The sequence below is a fragment of the Mytilus galloprovincialis genome, chromosome 2, assembly GCF_965363235.1.
Source record: "Mytilus galloprovincialis chromosome 2, xbMytGall1.hap1.1, whole genome shotgun sequence".
NCBI classification, from domain to species: Eukaryota; Metazoa; Mollusca; class Bivalvia; order Mytilida; family Mytilidae; genus Mytilus; species Mytilus galloprovincialis.
This window is the reverse complement of record NC_134839.1, coordinates 89,806,933-89,826,249: the sequence shown is the minus strand read 5'-3', so window position 1 is coordinate 89,826,249 and position 19,317 is coordinate 89,806,933. Positions and strand designations below refer to the sequence as shown.

Genomic DNA, 19,317 nt, shown 5'->3' with positions numbered 1-19,317 from the left:
GCTACAAAGTAACAACACTTGGTCAGCACTCCATAAGGAACATTCATGCTATGTTTGGTTTCATTTCATTTAGTGGTTCTCTAGAAGAAGTCATTTGTATGCATTTCCCATAGGGTCCTATGTTAAACTTAGTCCCCCGCTGGCGGCCATCTTGGATGATGGATCGGCTACAAAGTAACAACACTTGGTCAGCACCCCATAAGGAACATTCATGCTATGTTTGGTTTTATTCCATTCAGTGGTTCTCTAAAAGAAGTCATTTGTATGCATTTCCCATAGGGTCCTATGTTAAACTAAGTCCCCGGCTGGCGGCCATCTTGGATGATGGATCGGCAACAAAGTAACAACACTTGGTCAGCACCTCATAAGGAACATTCATGCCATGTTTGGTTTCATTCCATTCAGTGGTTCTCTAGAAGAAGTTCAAAATGTAAATTGTTAACGACGACGACGACGGACGACGACGGACGACGCCGGACGACGACGGACGACGGACGCCAAGTGGTGAGAAAAGCTCACTTGGCCCTTCGGGCCAGGTGAGCTAAAAATATGGTCATTGTGACATTCCATATGCATTTTAGATTTGGTTATTAAATGCTAAACTATGAAATAAAAGAACTTGAAAAGTAGATTATTTTTTTGTAACTTTTTAACCTTTGAAAAAAAGACAGGTTTTCATGGTTTTCACAGTGAAATCACTATTTTTTAAGTATTAAAATAAAATTTAGTGCAAAATGTAAACTGTAATATCAATATATCTTTCTATTATTTACATCAGTTTCTAAAATCAAACAAATTTCTACGTCAAAAGCAAAGCCACAATGATCATGAATTTTGCATCAACAAAATTGAGCAAAACAAAATTCCTGAGAGCAGTTGAATTGTCGCTGTGTTTTGTTCAGTATTCATAATGAAGCTATAAATACAATGAAAACAAATAAGCAAAAATTGTGATATTCCTTACTGAATTTGTTCACATAAACATAACACAATATACATCACACACTTTTCTGAATTATTAAACAATTTATAAAATGCAAATAATTAATGTTCACAAATTCATAAAAAAAAAAGTAATTCCTTAATTCATATATTGCCATAAAAAATAACTTCAAGACATTCACCTTGTTCAAAGTACAAAAACCATTTTATACTGTTACTTCATAAAATATTATTAGATAGGGAGTATAATTGTTGTTGGAACAATCCAAACATAATAAAATAAGAAAAACAAGCATTCAAATAAATAAAACAGCAGATTTCAAAGTATCTTTGTACCATGTTTTGTTCTTTTAAACAGTACAAACCATTCATGTGCCAAACAATATTCTAGCAAAGGTTTCATTCTAAATCTAATAAATTGTAGTGTAGTGGTGGTGGTGGGGGTCCTTGTGTCCAACTGATAGTTTGTGAAGATTTTGAACTTTTTTTATGCCTTCTGGTATTAAGTGGAGCTGCGGCATATTCCGACTTAAAAGTACCAAGTATATATTCTAGATTTTTTTAATTTCACTTAAATACATCCTTAAATCTTTTACATGAAATTTAATACATGAGTGGTTTATCATGTTTATACTGTCAGAAAAAAAACGTAAGTTTTCAGTCAAGATTGAAATGAAAAATCAATTTTGATTTAAAGATATGACAATTAAAACAGGGAAAAATTTAAAGGAACATTAAATCTAAGATGACAGGAATAAAGCATTTTCTTATCACAAAAAGTTGACATCACCCTCCTATTTTACCTCTTTTTTTTCTTTTTTCGTTTTTTTTTAAATAAAGAGTGAGAAAAATAAATGCCTTAATGATGTGATTAACTATTCATCACATATGAATTAAGTCTGGTAATTTCATTCACTTAAAAACTTTGTGTACCTTACTTACAGAAACTTATGAGATAGATAAATTATCAGACAGCAGCTAAGTTTTTCTTTAAGTTCTTTGAATCAGATTTGATAGCATAGAGAAAAAATGGAGAATTTCTAATAACAAAGTATAAAGATATCATCAAACATAGGCTCTTTTTCATCTTTCATTTATAAATTTGTAATTTCTGCATACATTTCAGTCTTGAAATTAATTTTCTGACTTAAATTAACTACCAAAACCAATAAGTGCTTCATTCATTAAATCATCGTCTATTTCGGAAGGTGAAGCAGTGTGATGTTCCATTTTAATGAGTACAGGTGATTGTAATTGTGATTGTTTTACTTTATGAATGGGTGAAGCATTTTTTGTCTTCAGTATTGTATTATTGCCAACTTTATCAGAAGACACTTCAATGTTTGGTGAATTTGTCTTGTTCTGCAAAGTTCTTGGTGACAATGTTTGACAGTCGATAACTAACTCAGGGCTGCTCACAGGACTAGAAGGAGATAAAACAGGTTTTGATGTACTTATTCTTTGTTTTTTTCTAATCACATAATTTTCTGTATCTTCTTTGTCATCTGAATTGTGAGCCTTTGGCGTAGGCACTTTAAATACATCAGAATCTTTTGATTTATTGTCACTTCCTCCTTCTCTTGTTACCGTTTCTCCATTGAATTTCTTTGGATTTTGTTTTGGTGATGGCGTCCTTGAATGTTTATTTGTATTAGAAAATTTCTCACATTGACTTGATTCCATTTCACAGTTAGTGTTACTATTTCTTACTTCTGATGTGCTACTACTTTCTTCACTTTTTGATAGATCTACAACCGCTTTTCCATCATTCGATTTTGACCCCTTGTCTTTTGGGGAATATGAATTTTCTGAAGCACTTTTAAGTATTGATGTAAACAAATTTCTTGAATCATCATTCTTAATATTTTCTTTTCCAGAATTAGTTTTAGAAGGTGAATCACTACGCTTTTTCACATTTTCACAACTTTTTGTCTTTGGGCTAGAATTGTTATTCTTAGCCTCTTTATCATCCTTTCGAATTTTGCCTTGAATATTTGAATCTTTAGAAATTTTATCCTGTGCACTTTTAGAATTATAGGTAGTAGCATCAGTCTTTTCTGTTCTACAATTGACCACATTTTTATCACTTTCATTTAGACTAGATAACGATGATTCCTGGTTAACACTTTCCACCGACTGTTTATTTACATCCTCAGAACCACATTCATATGAAGTCTGTTTGGTAAGTTTATCAATAACAGCTGTTAATGACCCTTTTCTTGGTCTTGATTTGTGACTTATAGGGTTAGAAGACAACTGACTTGTGTTTTGAGCAGATCCAGTTGCTATTGTACCAGAAGAAGGTGTAGTAGAATTTTGTGTAGTTTTTTTAAGCGAATCACTACTACTGCTGCTACTACTACTACTCACAGATTTAGAAATAGATGTTGAAGGATTAGATGACGAACTACTCCTGCTCACAGAGCTAGTTACAGTAGGTGATACAGAGGTAGCCATTTTACTTGATGTTGTACTAGATGTTGAAGTGACAAGTTTCGATGAAGAACTCGTTGTACACGTCACAGTTGTCACTGACCGATTAAATCCACCGCTACAACTTGGAATCACATTATTTGACTTTGATATAAAAGGGTTTTGTTTCACTGATGTTGGTGTAGTAACAGTCTTCGTATGACCTGGACTTGATGATGTTGAAATGCTTGGTTTTGTATTTTGTACACTATTTGTCCTCGAGTTTGATACACTGGTTGACACAGCACTCTTAGAACTATTTATACTTGAATTAGTCAAATTTGTTTTAGCACTAACAGTTGATGTTGGGCTCACTTTACTATTTACAGAAACAGAAGATGTCACTGCTTTGGAAATAGATTCTGTAGTTTGAGATTTATTTGTTCCAGAAGACACTGCTGTATTTGTTTTTGCCATTTTGGGAATTTTCGGCAGATTTGCAATGACACTAGAGTCTCTGTTGAGAAAAGACAAAACATCTGCCGATTGATTTTTGTTTGAGAAGAGAGATGAGGTAGATGATGATAGGTTTTTATTTGATGAGTGTGAAGATTTAGACAAGTTCATTGGATTTCTTGAACCTGCCATTGGAGAACTGCTTTTTCTAACACTAGAATTTTTACTACTATTTGAAGATCCATTTCTTTCTTTCTTACTTTCTTTATTATCTGATGAGCCTCTATTTGAGGATGAACTGTTTGATCTTTGTGAAGGTATTTTAGCAGCAGAAGGCAGTGAAGAAGTACTTTTACTTGAAGATTTCATATTTGGGAATGATTTTGATAGCGATGTTGGTGTACTTGCTTTTACACTTGCTGGTGGAGTAAGAGATCCACTTTTTGTTAAGGACACTGCTCCCATACGGCCAATCGTTGTTGAAGTAGGAGTAGTAGATCCTTTCGTTGAGCTTGCTGTGGAGTATGCTGGTGGGGTTTTTGCTGAGCCTACACTGATTGATGAACTAGTAGGCATTGCAATTGGTTTGAGTTTGATGGTTGGAGTTTTTGTAATAAGTTTGGAATCTGCTTTGCTAACAGTGATACTATTTGATGGTGATGATTGTTGGTGTACTTTATAGGCTTTCTGTGATGATAATTTCTTACTTGATGACAAGTGTTTATCATACTTTTCTTTTGATTTTTTCACAGTTTCATTTTTACTAGTCAATACTTCTCTGCTTGGACTTTTACCAACAGATATGCCAAGACTGCTTTTATTGATCTTTAGTTTAGGAATTGGCTTTAGATTACTACTACTATTACTGTCTTCTGATACAACTGTAACAGATTTATAAATAGCAGATTCATCAAGAGAGGTACTTTTATAATTTTCCATCATTTTCTGTTTTTTCTTCCTTTCTTTCTTCGATTCATTTTTATCTTTTTTTCGTTTCTCACCCGACACAATATTATTCTTAGATTCTTTTTTCTTGTCCTTCTCTTTACTCAGTTTGTGATTGTAAAGTTTTTGTTTGTGAATATGCAGGCGTGTAGGCGATGAGGATACAACTTTCATTTTGTCTCTAAAATCAAATGGATCATCGTCATCGTCATCACTATGAAAATCAAACGGAGCTTTCGACTTTTTATTAATTCCAGTGTTTAATAACTCATTCGGTAATGAACTTTGCCTCAACCCTTGTACAGTTGAAACTTTAAGTCTTATATTTTTTGTTCCTTCCTCCTTTTTGAATTTATCTTTATCTATCACATTATTCTCTGCTTTTTCTTTCCCTATTGTAAGTAACGTTCTTAAGTCATGCACATTCTCCTCCTTAACTTCTTGTTTTATTTTTAATGAACTGCTGGAGTCTGAATTAGCTGCCAATGCTGGGTTTTTATTTGAAGTTTTTGCATTAAATGCTGTGCTATCACATGACTTTTCTTTGTACGGAAACGTGTCACTATCACTTAAATCCGACATAGAATTAGATCGCACATGACTTCCATGACTTAACTTTCTATTACTTGGCTCATTTGAGGTCAATGAAATCATTGAAATATTAGAATTCTGCCTCTGAAAATTATAAGAAGATTCCGGCTCTTCTTGTTTGATGCTAAGTAGGTCCATTAAGCTCTGATGTGCGTAGTTGGGTGACGTCGGGTCTGTGGTCTTTAACACCTCCCTCGACCCGCTGAGGATTTTATCCTCTCGAGAGGTAGACACTTTATCGTTTTTTGGCACCGAGTTATGATAATAATGGTGTGGAGACTGTGTCTCCTTTGCTGGGCTTGTATCTCCATAATCTGACAATAACTGAGACAATTCACTATCTTGTCTATGTGGCTGTCTTGGCAACTTATTTCCTACCATACTTTCAAGCTTCTGCATTTCAGATTCTCCTGAAAATCCTGCAGGAGTATCAGCCTGTGAATCAGTTAAATCAATGATACTCAACTGTCTGGTCAGTGTTGGATGTCCATGACTATGTATCGAATGAGGAGGTCCTGGATTTGGGACATCACCAAAGTCAAACGATCCACCGCTAGAATCAAAATCTAAGTGTGGAAATGATCCATTGCTTTCTGCTTCTTTTTCTGAAATACGGGGATGTTTAGGACTACGTCCGACAACTGGTGTATCTCCTTTAGAGCTTCTTTTTCGACGCACTTGTTTTGCTTTAAGTGGTGGCTGGGGAATACTTGAAGCCATAGCTGAAGCATTGCTGTCCTCTAACAGTTTAGACATAATTGGTGCTTCACTTTGTGGCAGATTTTGAATAGGATCAGGAGTAGGACTTGGTGAATTACGATCTAACAAGTCAGCTAACAATGGATTATGAGGTTTTTCTGGAGCAGGTGGTTCAATTAAAATTCCCTCTGGAGGCAGTGAAGGTTGTATAGAAGAACCAATTCCACTCATTAAATTTCCCAAATTATATGAAATTTGTGGGGAATGTTGCAATCCATAATTCCTAAATGCCATATTATTCGGAGAAATATTTTTTAAATCCATAGGAATTCTTCCAGGACTAAAATGACTAGAATAGTATTCTGGTGGCCACGGAGGAGGCCGATCTGCCGGAATAGTCACTGACACAGGTTCTTGGGGTGGTTCTTTACGAATTTCATCCGAGACTTTGTTAATTACTGACCGCAATGTAACAGGCACAGAAAGACATCTATTAAATGTAAAATACAATAATGTAAATGCATGATATAATATAAAATAAATGACATGGGATAAAAGAAATAATAAGTGCATTCATTTATAGATTTACTTATCGTATGTTTTTTTTAATCTAAGGAAGAGTAGTTGATTGATCAGTTGCTTTGTTGTCAGTTTTAGCATTTATAAATGAATCATAATAAAAGTGTATGCTATAAATGTGTTTGACAAGTCGCAGAGTAAATTGTTTTTTTCATGGCAAATTTCTCTTTGCACCCAAATCTCTAATGCATTGATAATACATTTCAATGTGAAGATAAAAAAAAATCTCCCTATGAGCAAAATTTAACATTTCTGGATTACTGTAATGATGCTTTCATCTGTTGCTTGAATACAAAGTATAAACATGACATACAACAAAATCTGTACATACTTCTGAAACTATAACTTTACCATTTTATTTCTGTTTAAATAAAACCACAACAAAGTAAGATTTCAATCAAGAATATTGCTTGTTTCTTGAAAACGAATTTCACATGTGTTGCTTTAAGTGCATATCAATTTGTGTGTGTGACTTGTTTCAATACTATTTCATGATAGTCATGTTTAAGGGTATATAAATATTAAACAATTTATCAAGTTTGCTTCAAACCATAATCATACATTATTAAAGGTTTAGAAATAAGATCCAGATGTAAACAAAATATATGAAATAATATAATATTTTATTGTTATAACATTTGATATAATAGTTATATAAAACACATGTTGTGTTAGGCTCTGATCCTGTCCATAACGTTATAGTATGGTATTTGTTTTCTGTTTTGGTTTTTCCAATCATATTGTGTTGTAAAATGATGTCCTTTATGGGTTCTTGATTAGATTAATAAAATTCTTATCTTATCTTATCTTATAGATTCACTAACAAATGTTAAAAAAAAAAATTCAAACTAAAACACTAATGCAAAAATAAAGACAAACTTTTCCTTTCCTTACATTAACTGTCCTAAGCTTAATGAGTAAACAATATCTTCTTTTCACAGATTTCATTTGTTCAGGGCAATTTTTCATTTTATGAATTAAACATAGTGTACTCATTATTCAATACAGTTAACTCTCGTTGTCTCGAACTCGGTTGACTCGAAATTTCGGATGAGTCGAAGTTTTCACGTGGTCCCGAACTTTGTTCCATATAAATGTATGTAATTCGACTCCTGATGAGTCGAAATTGGATGAGTCGAAATTTCGGTTGAGTCGAACTAAATTTACGATCCCAAGGTTAACAAAAGCATTAAAAAATCATTATTTATCTCGAACTAGTACACATATGTCAAAACATGACCTCCGGCATTTAAATGGATTGAAGAGTTAATCTGACAATACACGTGTAATTAAATTTCCAGTCACTGACCACTGTATTGATTTATGACATGCTATTTCCACGAGTGTTTACCTAAGATTATCTTTTATAGAATTTTTATAAATAATTAGTGATGCATTGTTAATGTTCATGAAAAAGTAGTTAAAATGTTTACAAAACAATTAATTGTGATTTACACTAATGAGCTTGGGTGTGTATAAAGTAAGGATTATGACTTCCGTTGATGATCACCTAAAAACTACTCAATCGGCGTCTTTAATCTTGTTGTATTTTCTTTTGAAAAGAAAGAGTGAGATAAAACAAAATGAAGAGGAATCTAAATTTTCTAAAGTCTGTTATATCCGAGAATTAACAATTTGTCAACTATAAACGACCTGAATAACGGAACTATCGATTGGAAATTACTCTCTCGGATAAAAGCCATAGGGAAAGGTTGTAACTGAAACAATTGAAAAAGTAAAAATAATGTTATAATAATGAAAGACATTGACATACAAGTACATCAATCTGATACCAGAATATCGATCCCCTTCCAATATTCAACCGGATTTATTTTAGCTTTACCAAGCTAAGCAAGAGTTGTGTCCCTTGTTCTGTCAAACTTCCGGTTTTCGTTTGAGTCGAACTATGTGTATCTCGAAATATTTCTCTGGTCCGGCTGACTTCGAGATAACGAGAGTCGACTGTATATCATTTTTTTATTTTGTAATAATTTACAAGCCTATTTATTACTAGCATATTACAGTTTCAGATTATTTTTATCATTGAATATTATACATGCCATTAACCGCTGACATATTACAGTTTATTTTTATCATTGAATATTATACATGCCATTAACCCCTGACATGTTACAGTTTTATGTACTTTATATCATACCTTTGAAATATTTTACCAGCTAAATCTTCTGAACAAAGTGACTGTTCTTCTTCACTATAAATAACCTTGAACTTGGGATATGTAATATCACTCAAATCTATTTCAGCTGAAAAAAATAAAAATATGCTATATATTAGTAGTAGTTCATTAAATAAATAAAAATCATTCAAGAGAGTACTACTGTTCCCTACAATTTCAATATTCACTTCAGTCAAATTAAAGGTTAAAGTTAGGAACAAGTGAAAAGAACCTGTTTTTTTGTGTGGACTCTAACAATAATTTTTACTTTGTGCATTAAAAATAGGATGCAAGATATTCGTGTTCATTCTCAACCTGTATATATGTTATGTATTGACATCAAATAAATCTTACATTTAAATATTAAGAATGAACACAAATGCCGCCACTTCCATTTCAGACGGAAACTGTCTAAAATTAACCAAAATACTAATATTTTAAAGATTTCAGTAATTTAGCACAACTTTATGATGCTAGCACTTGATACATGTGCATTGTATGTAAAAAAACAGACCATTTTTATGTAACAGAAGTATTCTTCTTTCCAATAAATAGCTTAAACTTTACATTTTGTTAAATACTGTAAAACTGCTATATTTTGGGGCCAAAAATGGGTCTTACTGGACCTACTCCTTTAAAATAATAATCATATCATAAGTAAAGACAAAACATATGTCTTACCTGTGACCATTGTATTGTGTAGAGGATGTTCAAATGAGAGGGTCATTTGTTGTAAGGATAAGGCATTCAACTCAAATACAACAGAACATTCTGAAAAATAGGTATAAAAAGATCAAAATTATATCACAACTGTAGCTATTTAGGATTTTTTTCAGATAAACAATTATAATTTCAAGATCCCTATAATATAAATGCTTGAAGGATGAGAATTATATGTGTGCATGTCTTAAGGGCATACGATACAGTCTTGAACCTGTATTTACAAGTTGATGAAAATTTGCATATAGGTTATTTTTTACCTGAATAAATCAAATATGTCATAAAAATATACCTTCATGTGCTACTTTTTGAGTAAAATGAGGTTGAAATTTTGTATATTTGCTCAAAATTCAGATTTGTGTCCGTATTTTCTTTTTCGAAAGAACGACGTAACTTTTTTGCTTTAAAAGATAAACACAAATTGTTTTTTGTTAAATAATCGGTAATTTCTGTATTTTATAAGTATCATTAAAAATTATGCAATTTTCATTCCGAAATAACTCTATATTCATCAAATGTTCATGAATAGAGGAAAAAACATCATTTTTTGCTGCATGTTTATTAAAATTAAAAAAATTGCGCTATTTACAGTTTTATAAAATTTGGGTCATATAATCTCCTTGCAAAATGAAACAAATTGCTGTTTTAAAAAATAGGGGTCCATGCACTCGTTTTCAAATTAAATCAGTTTGAATGATAAAAATCAGTCGAAAAATGCATCTTTTCCCGATATGTCATAGTTTGACGTCGCGAAAATAACATTTTACGTTAGCAACGTCATTACCTTCCATGTAACTGTATCGTATGCCCTTAATGTGTATGTACCAGTATGTATGTATTGTAGGATGAGCTTTTGTTCTGTTGGTTCAAAAGCTCTTGAAAACTTGTTTGTTATTGACTTGCATATTACAACTTTTACTCTTATGTCTTATGTGCTATCAGAACAGCATGTATTGCCTTCAGGGAAGACAAAAAGTTCACAACACTATATATATATCATATAAATAATGCAGGAATGATATAATTATTACTTAATTGGAATATCAAGAGTTGAACAAATAAGTAAGTCCATTGACCCAACAACTGATTAGCATAACTATGTCTTTAAATTAACTGTTCTTTATAACTGAATATGATCTCTCCGACTTTAGTGGAAAGTTGTCTCATTGTCATTCAAGCCACATCTCCTTATTTTGATATTGAATGCTGGAAAAAAATCTTGACTGATATATATATATATATATATATATATGTATTATTATCAATGATATCATATTTCTCCAACATATTTATTTTGTCAAAATTCATTTTCCTATCACAGCTTTACAAGTTCAATGAACTACTTCTGAATTGTAAATCAAAACATTCAAGTTACCTTGACTAGCATTTGGTCTAATACTACTACCAATAACTGTATTAAAGATGAGTTGTTGTCGTAAACAGTTGAGAACTTGAGCAACATTGGTTGGATGAGTAAAGGGAATCTTACTGACCATCACTGCAGGTTGTTCCAGTGAACAACCATTGATATCATTCATATAAAATACATGCTGTTGATCTGGCAAAGTCTGAAAATAGGACAAAGTTAAAATCACATTTGTTAAACTGAGCAAATATTATAACCTAAAAAGATCCATTTTCGATATAGGCAGCAGTTTTGAGGATTATGGAATTATTGCTAAAAGAGTCAAATTAAATGAGTTGTGAATCTTATGAATTCAGTCACAATATTAGTAAACTAGTTTATCTTTTTTTTTCTATCAATCCAGTTTCAAGACAACTTTCAATGTCTTATAAATTGCATACCACAGTGGTACAGTAGTGCAGATAATTCAGTTAATATTTGGACCATACATGTATGTTTGCTTATTGAAATTTTAGCAGCACATTTATATTTCAACTGATTTCCCTAAAAACTAACAGTGCAAATGTACTTACAACAAAGAATTCATCCTCAGCTTTACATTTAAAAACATCTTTTAACAACAAAGTAATTAAACTGTTCTCTTCACCAACTGTTATCACATCTAAATCTATAACAAAATATATTTAAGATTTAAAACATTCAATATTCACCATTGCATTTGTTTGTTTGTCAAGGAAACATACTAAGTCAAAACAGATATTTGAATACTATTAAGGGAAACTTGCAACACCCAAAGAATTTTCATTCTCCTTTATCGAAGTCTCATATGTTTAGGAAATAACAGCATTCAGTCAAAAAAAGGGCTTGGAATATCCTTTTTTTAAAATTGTGTATGTTGAATATCAAATTGAGTTTAAATGTATCATTTCTTGTATCTAGCTAAATCAATATCCAGTTGACAGTAACATGAGTTAAACACATGAGCTTTATGTTGAACAGTAACATGAGTTAAACACATGAGCTTTATGTTGAACAGTAACATGAGTTAAACACATGAGCTTTATGTTGAACAAGTGCTGATTTGGTATGCAATATGCTGTGACTTCTATAGACATCATCATAATTATATTGAACATGTGATTTACTAGACTTACTTGTAACATTTTTAATCAACCTGACCACAGACAAGGCCACAGGGATGGGCTGTGGTAACACCAATACAAAACAGGCAGATAACATACAACTGTTGACATTGGATAATGCTTGAAATGATGGTAAACTGAAAAGATAAGACTGTCATTTAGACACAGAGTTTTGCAAGTACAAGTGTAATAAAGTAGACTTTTGGTTTTGGAGTAAAATATAATATCAAAATAAGTCAAAATACATATGTTTTTGCTTCAATATTTTAGTAAAATGGAAGTCATCAATCTTTTAATTATGGTTTTTTTTTACAGTTTGCAATACCTGATGCCAGTAAAAATTTGCCAAAATATTTGTTTAGAGTCAATTTCCTAATAGATGTAGAGTTTGGTTGGCTTGTTTGTCATGCTAGCTTTGTTTGTTTTAGTGTTTGCTAAAGCATTTTAATTAAGTTTGACATCAGCAAACAATATAAGAAGGTGCAGTTAAACTGGTATATAATATACATTATTAAATAATCAAATTTACCTATATACAAGTTGAACTCCACCTACTTAAATAGTTTGTCAAAAGGGTCAAATGAAATCTTTTTCATGGATATAAAATCAGCATCAAAACCAAAGTTTAACATTAAAGACCATCATCTGATTGTCTTAGTACAGTGGAACAATCAAATATAGATGTCTCATGTCAACCTATAAACTAATTGACAGCTTTACTAGATAAATAACCAGATGCTCCGCATGGTGCAGCTTTATACGACCGCAGAGGTTGAACCCTGAATGGTTGGGGCAAGTATGGACACAACATTCAAGCTGAATTCAGCTCTAAATTTGGATTGTGATTAAATACTTGACACAGCATAGGTTTCTGACACAGAATGAATGTGGTCTAATGAACTCAAAATACTTTTTTTTCCTTTGAGCAATTCACTATGATGTTGAATATTAATCCTCTCAAAAAAAAGTTTGAAGAAATTTTCTTTTTATTTATGAAATCTGAAATGAGAAAAATTTAACCCCCCCCCCCCTCCACCCCATTTTTTTTTTTTCACATCCCCCTTTCCCTTTTTCCAAAACTGATCTCAATTCAAATTTCTAATGGAGTTTGCAACAATAACTACTCATTAAAATACATCATAAAATATTAAAATGTAATAAAAGGTGCTTGTTATCATTGAATGGTAAAGATTGTTTTAATTTATCAGTTGGTAGTAAAAGTGAATATACATTGTATATTGTATAAAACAATGATTTAAGTTGATTCAACTACTATTCTGGACAAAGAAAGATAACTCCAATCAATTGAAAATTTCTTGCTATTGCACAATATTGTGCAATTAGATATTTCTTGCTATTGCGCAATACTGTGCAATTGAAAATATTTGCTATTGCACAATACTGTGCAATTGAAGATTTCTTGCTATTGTGCTATACTGTGCAATTGAAAATTTCTTGCTATTGCACAATACTGTGCAATTTACTGTGCAATTGAAGATTTCTTGCTATTGCTGAATACTGTGCAATTGAAAATTTCTTGCTATAGCACAATACTTAATATAATAATTTTGGATCCTGATTTGAACCAACTTGAAAACTGGGCCCATAATCAAAAATCTAAGTACATGTTTAGATTCAGCATATCAAAAAAGCTCAAGAATTCAATTTTTGTTAAAATCAAACTTACTTTAATTTTGGACCCTTTGGACTTTAATGTAGACCAATTTGAAAACGGGACTAAAAATTAAGAATCTACATACACAGTATGATTTGGCATATCAAAGAACCCCAATTATTCAATTTTTGATGAAATCAAACAAAGTTTAATTTGGACCCGATTTGGACCAACTTGAAAACTGGGCCAATGATCAACAAGAGGCTGTCACAACGACAGCAAACCGGATTTATTAATATTTATTTGTGTCCTGGCAATATCACAAGAACCATTACTGATGAATGGTGAAAGTGAAAATCGTCAATATCAAATTTGACCTCCATTTTGTCATCAGTATCAACATATTAAAATTTGAAAAGCTTAGATTGAATGGTTCATGAGTAAATGCAACAACGTGAATGGAAACGCCATTTTACAATCTTTCAAGAACCATAACTCCTGAACGGTAAAAGTCAAAATCGTCATTATTGAACTTGACCTCTATTTTGCCATCAGTAACAACATATAAAAATTTCAAAAGCTTTGGTTGACTGGTTCATGAGAAAATGCACGGACACGACTGGAAACACCATTTTTCAATCTTTCAAGAACTATAACTCCTGAACGGTAAAAGTCAAAATCGTCTTTATTGAAGTTGACCTCTATTTTGTCATCAGTAACAACATATTAAAATTTGGGAAGCTTTGGTAGAACAGTTCATGCGTAAATGCACGGACACGACTGGAAACACCATTTTTCAATCTTTCAAGAACCATAACTCCTGAACGGTAAAAGTCAAAATCGTCATTATTAAATTGACCTCCATTTTGTCATCAGTAACAACATATTAAAATTTGGGAAGCTTTGGTAGAACAGTTCATGTGTAAATGCACGGACACAACTGGAAACTTCATTTTTCAATCTTTCAAGAACCATAACTCCTGAACGGTAAAAGTCAAAATCGCCATTATTGAACTTGACCTTCATTTAGTTGTCAGTAACAACATATTAAAATTTTAAAAGCTTTGGTTGAACGGTTCATGAGTTAATGCACAGACAACATTTGATTGCCGCCCGCCCGCCCAGCCGCCCGCCGTACATCCCCAAATCAATAACCGACATTTTTGTCACAAAAATCCGGTTAAAAATCTAAGTACATTTTTAGATTCAGCATATCAAAGAACCCCAAGGATTCAATTTTTGTCAAATTCAATCTAAGTTTAATTTTGGACCCTTTGGACCTTAATGTAGACCAATTTGAAAACGGGACCAAAAATTAAGAATCTACATACACAGTTAGATTCGGCATATCAAAGAACCCCAATTATTCAATTTTTGATGAAATCAAACTAAGTTCAATTTTGGACCCTTTGGGCCCCTTATTCCTAAACTGTTGGGACCAAAACTCCCAAAATCAAACCCAACCTTCCTTTAGTGGTCATAAACCTTGTGTTTAAATTTCATAGATTTCTATTTACTTAAACTAAAGTTATGGTGCGAAAACCAAGAATAATGCTTACTTGGGCCCCTTTTTGGCCCCTAATTTCTAAACTGGATCAAAACTCCCAAAATCAATCCCAACCTTCCTTTTGTGGTCATAAACCTTGTGTTAAAATTTCATAGATTTCTATTCACTTTTACTAAAGTTAGAGTGCGAAAACTAAATGTATTCGGACGACGACGACGACGCAGACGCCAACGTGATAGCAATATACGACGAAAAATTAAAATTTTTGCGGTCGTATAAAAAGAATATCTGAAGGAAAGGAACTTATCAAGAAAGATCAACATTAACCAATAAACCATTAAATAATTAGGCCAGTCAGATGAAAACTCTCCACCTTACAATCATTTAATCATCCAATTTAAGAAACTATTACGAATAGTATTTGACAAACAATCCTCATCACCAAAATTCAATGTGAACCATGAAAAATGAGGTCAAGGTTCATGTACATCTAACAGTCATTCCATAAATCAAATATAGTAGACCTACAGAATATAGTAGTTGAGAAACAGGCTTAATTGAAATTGAACATTATGACCTATAGTTGTTAATTTCGGTGTCATTTTAGTCTCCTGTGGAGAGTGGTCTCATTGGCAATCATACCACATCTTCTTTTTACATTGACCAATGAATCATGAATATAAGGTCGTCAGATAAAACCCTGCCAGAAAACATATATAAACCTTACAACTATTTCATACACCAAAATTAGTTCAACTTCTGCTTATAGATTCTTGACCTCATAATGAAAAGAAACTTCGATCACTGATTCATGAAATGAGGGAAGGGTCATATGAAATTTGTCGGACAGACACAGCTTCATTGCTCTGGTCAACTTTTAGATCATATACAGAATCTTTTAATTGCAATAGCTAAATTTTTTAGTTTACTAATATATTTTTAGCTTCCATGAGAGATAACAATATCTAAAGAATTGAGATATATTTTCTGTCAATATCATTTGCCTACCTTTTACCATCTTGTGTAACCACACTCATCAATGGCATTGTCTGTAGTCTGCTTGACACTGAACACTGTTGTATGCATACAGTTACACTCTGTCCACACTCATATTCTGTTATTGCTATTAAGAAGAAGTTATTTACAAACATTTAGACTACTGTAAATTCAGAAATTATTGCGAGGTTTTTATTATTGCAAAAAATGCGCAATAATTTAAACCTCGCATTTTGAAACTTTTTATAGGAATTAAACAGGAATTTACTCAATATCGCAAAAATTAAAATTGCATATAATTCCGAAATGAAAAAAATCACAATAATAAATGCACGCAATAATTTCTGAATTTATAGTATCATCCAAATTGTGTTATCCAAGGAAGACTTGTATTCTCTGTCCTTTGTAAATAATATAAGCTTATTCATTATTCCTTTGAAGTATAACTTATCAGTTATTCTGAAACACTTCGGCTGTTGTCTGCTCTTTGGTTGGGTTGTCTCTTAGACAAATTCCCCATTTCCCTTCTCAATTTTATTTGAATATTAACCTCACTTATAATGGTGTCAATTGAAAATGTTCATGAATATATTTTAGCTCTCAAAATATTGAGTCTGACAATATTAATACAATAACAATTAAAGAACCTTAGTGAGCATGCTCACATACCCCACGTGCACGTCCCCACATTGTCATTGGAGAAATTAAATAAGTATAAGAAAAAAAAATTGTATAAGAAAAAATACTGAATAATAATTTCCTGTCAATATACACATCTACATAGTATGTCCTTATTATCTACAAAATTTCATGAAATTCTGTTGTGTGTTTTCAGAGGAGTTGAGATGACAAACTGTTGCAGAAGTACATTGAAGCAAATAAGTTCAGAGGGGCATAACTCCTAGAAAAAAAATTGAATCGTAATTTCCTGTTGATATGCACATCTACGTAGTAGGTCCTTATTATCTACAAAGTTTCATGAAATTCTGTTGTGTGGTTTCAGAGGAGTTGAGATGACAAACCGTTGAAGTAGTACCTTAAAGCAAATAAGTTCAAAGAGGTGTAACTCCTAGAAAAAAAATTGAATCGTGATTTCCTGTCGATATGCACATCTACATAGTATGTCCTTATTATCTGAAAAGGTTTCGTGAAATTCTGTTATGTAGTTTCAGAGGAGTTGCAATGACAAACTGTTGCAGTAGTACATTAAAGTAAATAAGTTCAAAGGGGCGTAACTCCTAGAAAAAAAATTGAATCGCAATTTCCCGTCGATATGCACAACTACATAGTATGTCCTTATTATCTGAAAAGGTTTCGTGAAATTCTGTTGTGTGGTTTGAGAGGAGTTGCGATGACAAGAAACAGGACTGACGGAGGACTGACGGACGGACGGACGGAAGGACTGACGGACGGACGGGTCAAAAAACATTATACCCTCCGCAACTTCATTGCATGGGGTATAATAACTAATGCCACATGAGCTCAAAATCATACTAGTGCACTTGTGTCTAGTATTTCCTTAAAAATATTTGATACAATCAATTCTTCCAAAACATAAAGAGCATTTAATTTGGATAAGACTGGTTTTCCTGTAAATGAGTTACCTTCAACCGTCAATGGATGTGGTGAGTTACTTCTCTTGTCCAATAGGTCATAGGGTGAAACAAAGTAAATTAACTTCATAGGATAACCTAAAAGAAAAATAATCACAATAAAAGTAAAAAAGTTTAAAGAATTTATATCTTGTCATCCTTGATTTTAGTGTTCACAGCTAAAACCATAAACAATAACTATCCATTTTCAGAAACAGACTCGAGAGATTTATTATGGCCTTTATGGGGAGTTGGATGGCACTTTTTTTTAAGCCACTGTCCATACAGTTGCATTTTACTTTGGATACATAACCACATAATTTGAACTTGTTGACCTGCCCCAACATATACACAAACATTTCAAGTATCTTCCACCCTCCACCCTCACCACCTATATATTAGATTTTTTTCTGGAATATCCCTAAATAGAGAATATATTTTGTTTATTTCAAATTGTTTTCAACTTGACATTTAAGGGCAGATAATTTAGCTAATGTAAATTTTATGTTTTTTACTGCAGACATAGCTTTAAAATCTAAACCAAAATTGTGACCGATGAACGTACATGAACATCACTTTATACAACGTCTTTGCAAGAAAGGGTTATAAAATTGTCAAAGCTAATTTAATATATTGAATGACTTGACACAAGTTTACTCCTAATTTTACCAGAAATAACTTATATATATGTATTTTTTATTCTATAGAAGACTAATCTTGCTGTTATGTTTATCCATGTTTAACAAATTAAACATGCTCAATTAGAATCAATCTGTCACTACAGCCCACTTACTTAAATACCATAACATTTTTTTACACATCATTAATGTAATGTGTGCAATAAAACATTTTTTCCTTTTATTTTATAATCCAATAGCTTTTAATAAATTGAATGTATTTATATGTGATGCATCATGTTAGTTTTTCTTGTTTTTTTCCTCAGGGCTGTTCCAAAAATTAATATATTGGGGGGGGGGGGGGGGGGGGGAGCATATTCTCTAGCTATTTTATTCAATTTTAAAACCATGCATAAATTTTTAATTGGATATTTCCTTTAAATGTTCAAGCAAGCTTTCTTAAATAACCACTGCCCATCAAATTTAAATAAAAGGCCATCTTGACAGTCAGTTGCATATACATCGTCATGTACATACCAGTATTAGAGAATTAGCATCTTTTAATAGAATTTTGCTTAAAATTCAGTAATTAACACTGTAACAATGTTCTGTTAAAATTTTAACAATATAAATATTGTGTTGTACTTACCACCTTTCCTTGGCAGCAGTATACCCAGTGGAGACTTGTGGATACAGTTAGAAACACCTTTGATAGAGCTGAAATAAAATATTCTAGTTTTAGAACTTAGTATGTCTTGCTCTTTTTCATGCTGTATAGTAGAACTTTTGTGAAGTGTTGATTTCAGCCCATGTGTAATGCTGAATATAAGATGTCATGGCCATTATATGAAGGAATATATATATACTCGTCTAAACATCAACCCAACAATGTTAGATCTGTAAATTTGCTTTCGCATTTTTTTTTTTTTTTGATAGTTGATAACCAATGTTTGTGAAAACAC

General features: G+C 32.2%; 1 protein-coding gene across 1 annotated transcript in view; it reads right to left on the bottom strand.

Moving 5' to 3' along the window:
- Window positions 1-1,387: 1,387 nt before the first annotated feature.
- LOC143064806 (uncharacterized) overlaps window positions 1,388-19,317 on the bottom strand; it is a 39,043-nt gene continuing 21,113 nt past the window's right edge. Inside the window, exons 7-15 of the mRNA XM_076237923.1 lie at window positions 19,005-19,072; window positions 17,751-17,837; window positions 16,159-16,273; window positions 12,041-12,165; window positions 11,459-11,553; window positions 10,896-11,088; window positions 9,482-9,571; window positions 8,783-8,888; window positions 1,388-6,535 (exon numbers count right to left, since the gene is read on the bottom strand). Coding sequence (XP_076094038.1) covers window positions 2,095-6,535; window positions 8,783-8,888; window positions 9,482-9,571; window positions 10,896-11,088; window positions 11,459-11,553; window positions 12,041-12,165; window positions 16,159-16,273; window positions 17,751-17,837; window positions 19,005-19,072 — 5,320 coding nt within the window. The 3' untranslated portion in view covers window positions 1,388-2,094. The remainder of the gene's footprint in view (window positions 6,536-8,782; window positions 8,889-9,481; window positions 9,572-10,895; window positions 11,089-11,458; window positions 11,554-12,040; window positions 12,166-16,158; window positions 16,274-17,750; window positions 17,838-19,004; window positions 19,073-19,317) is intronic.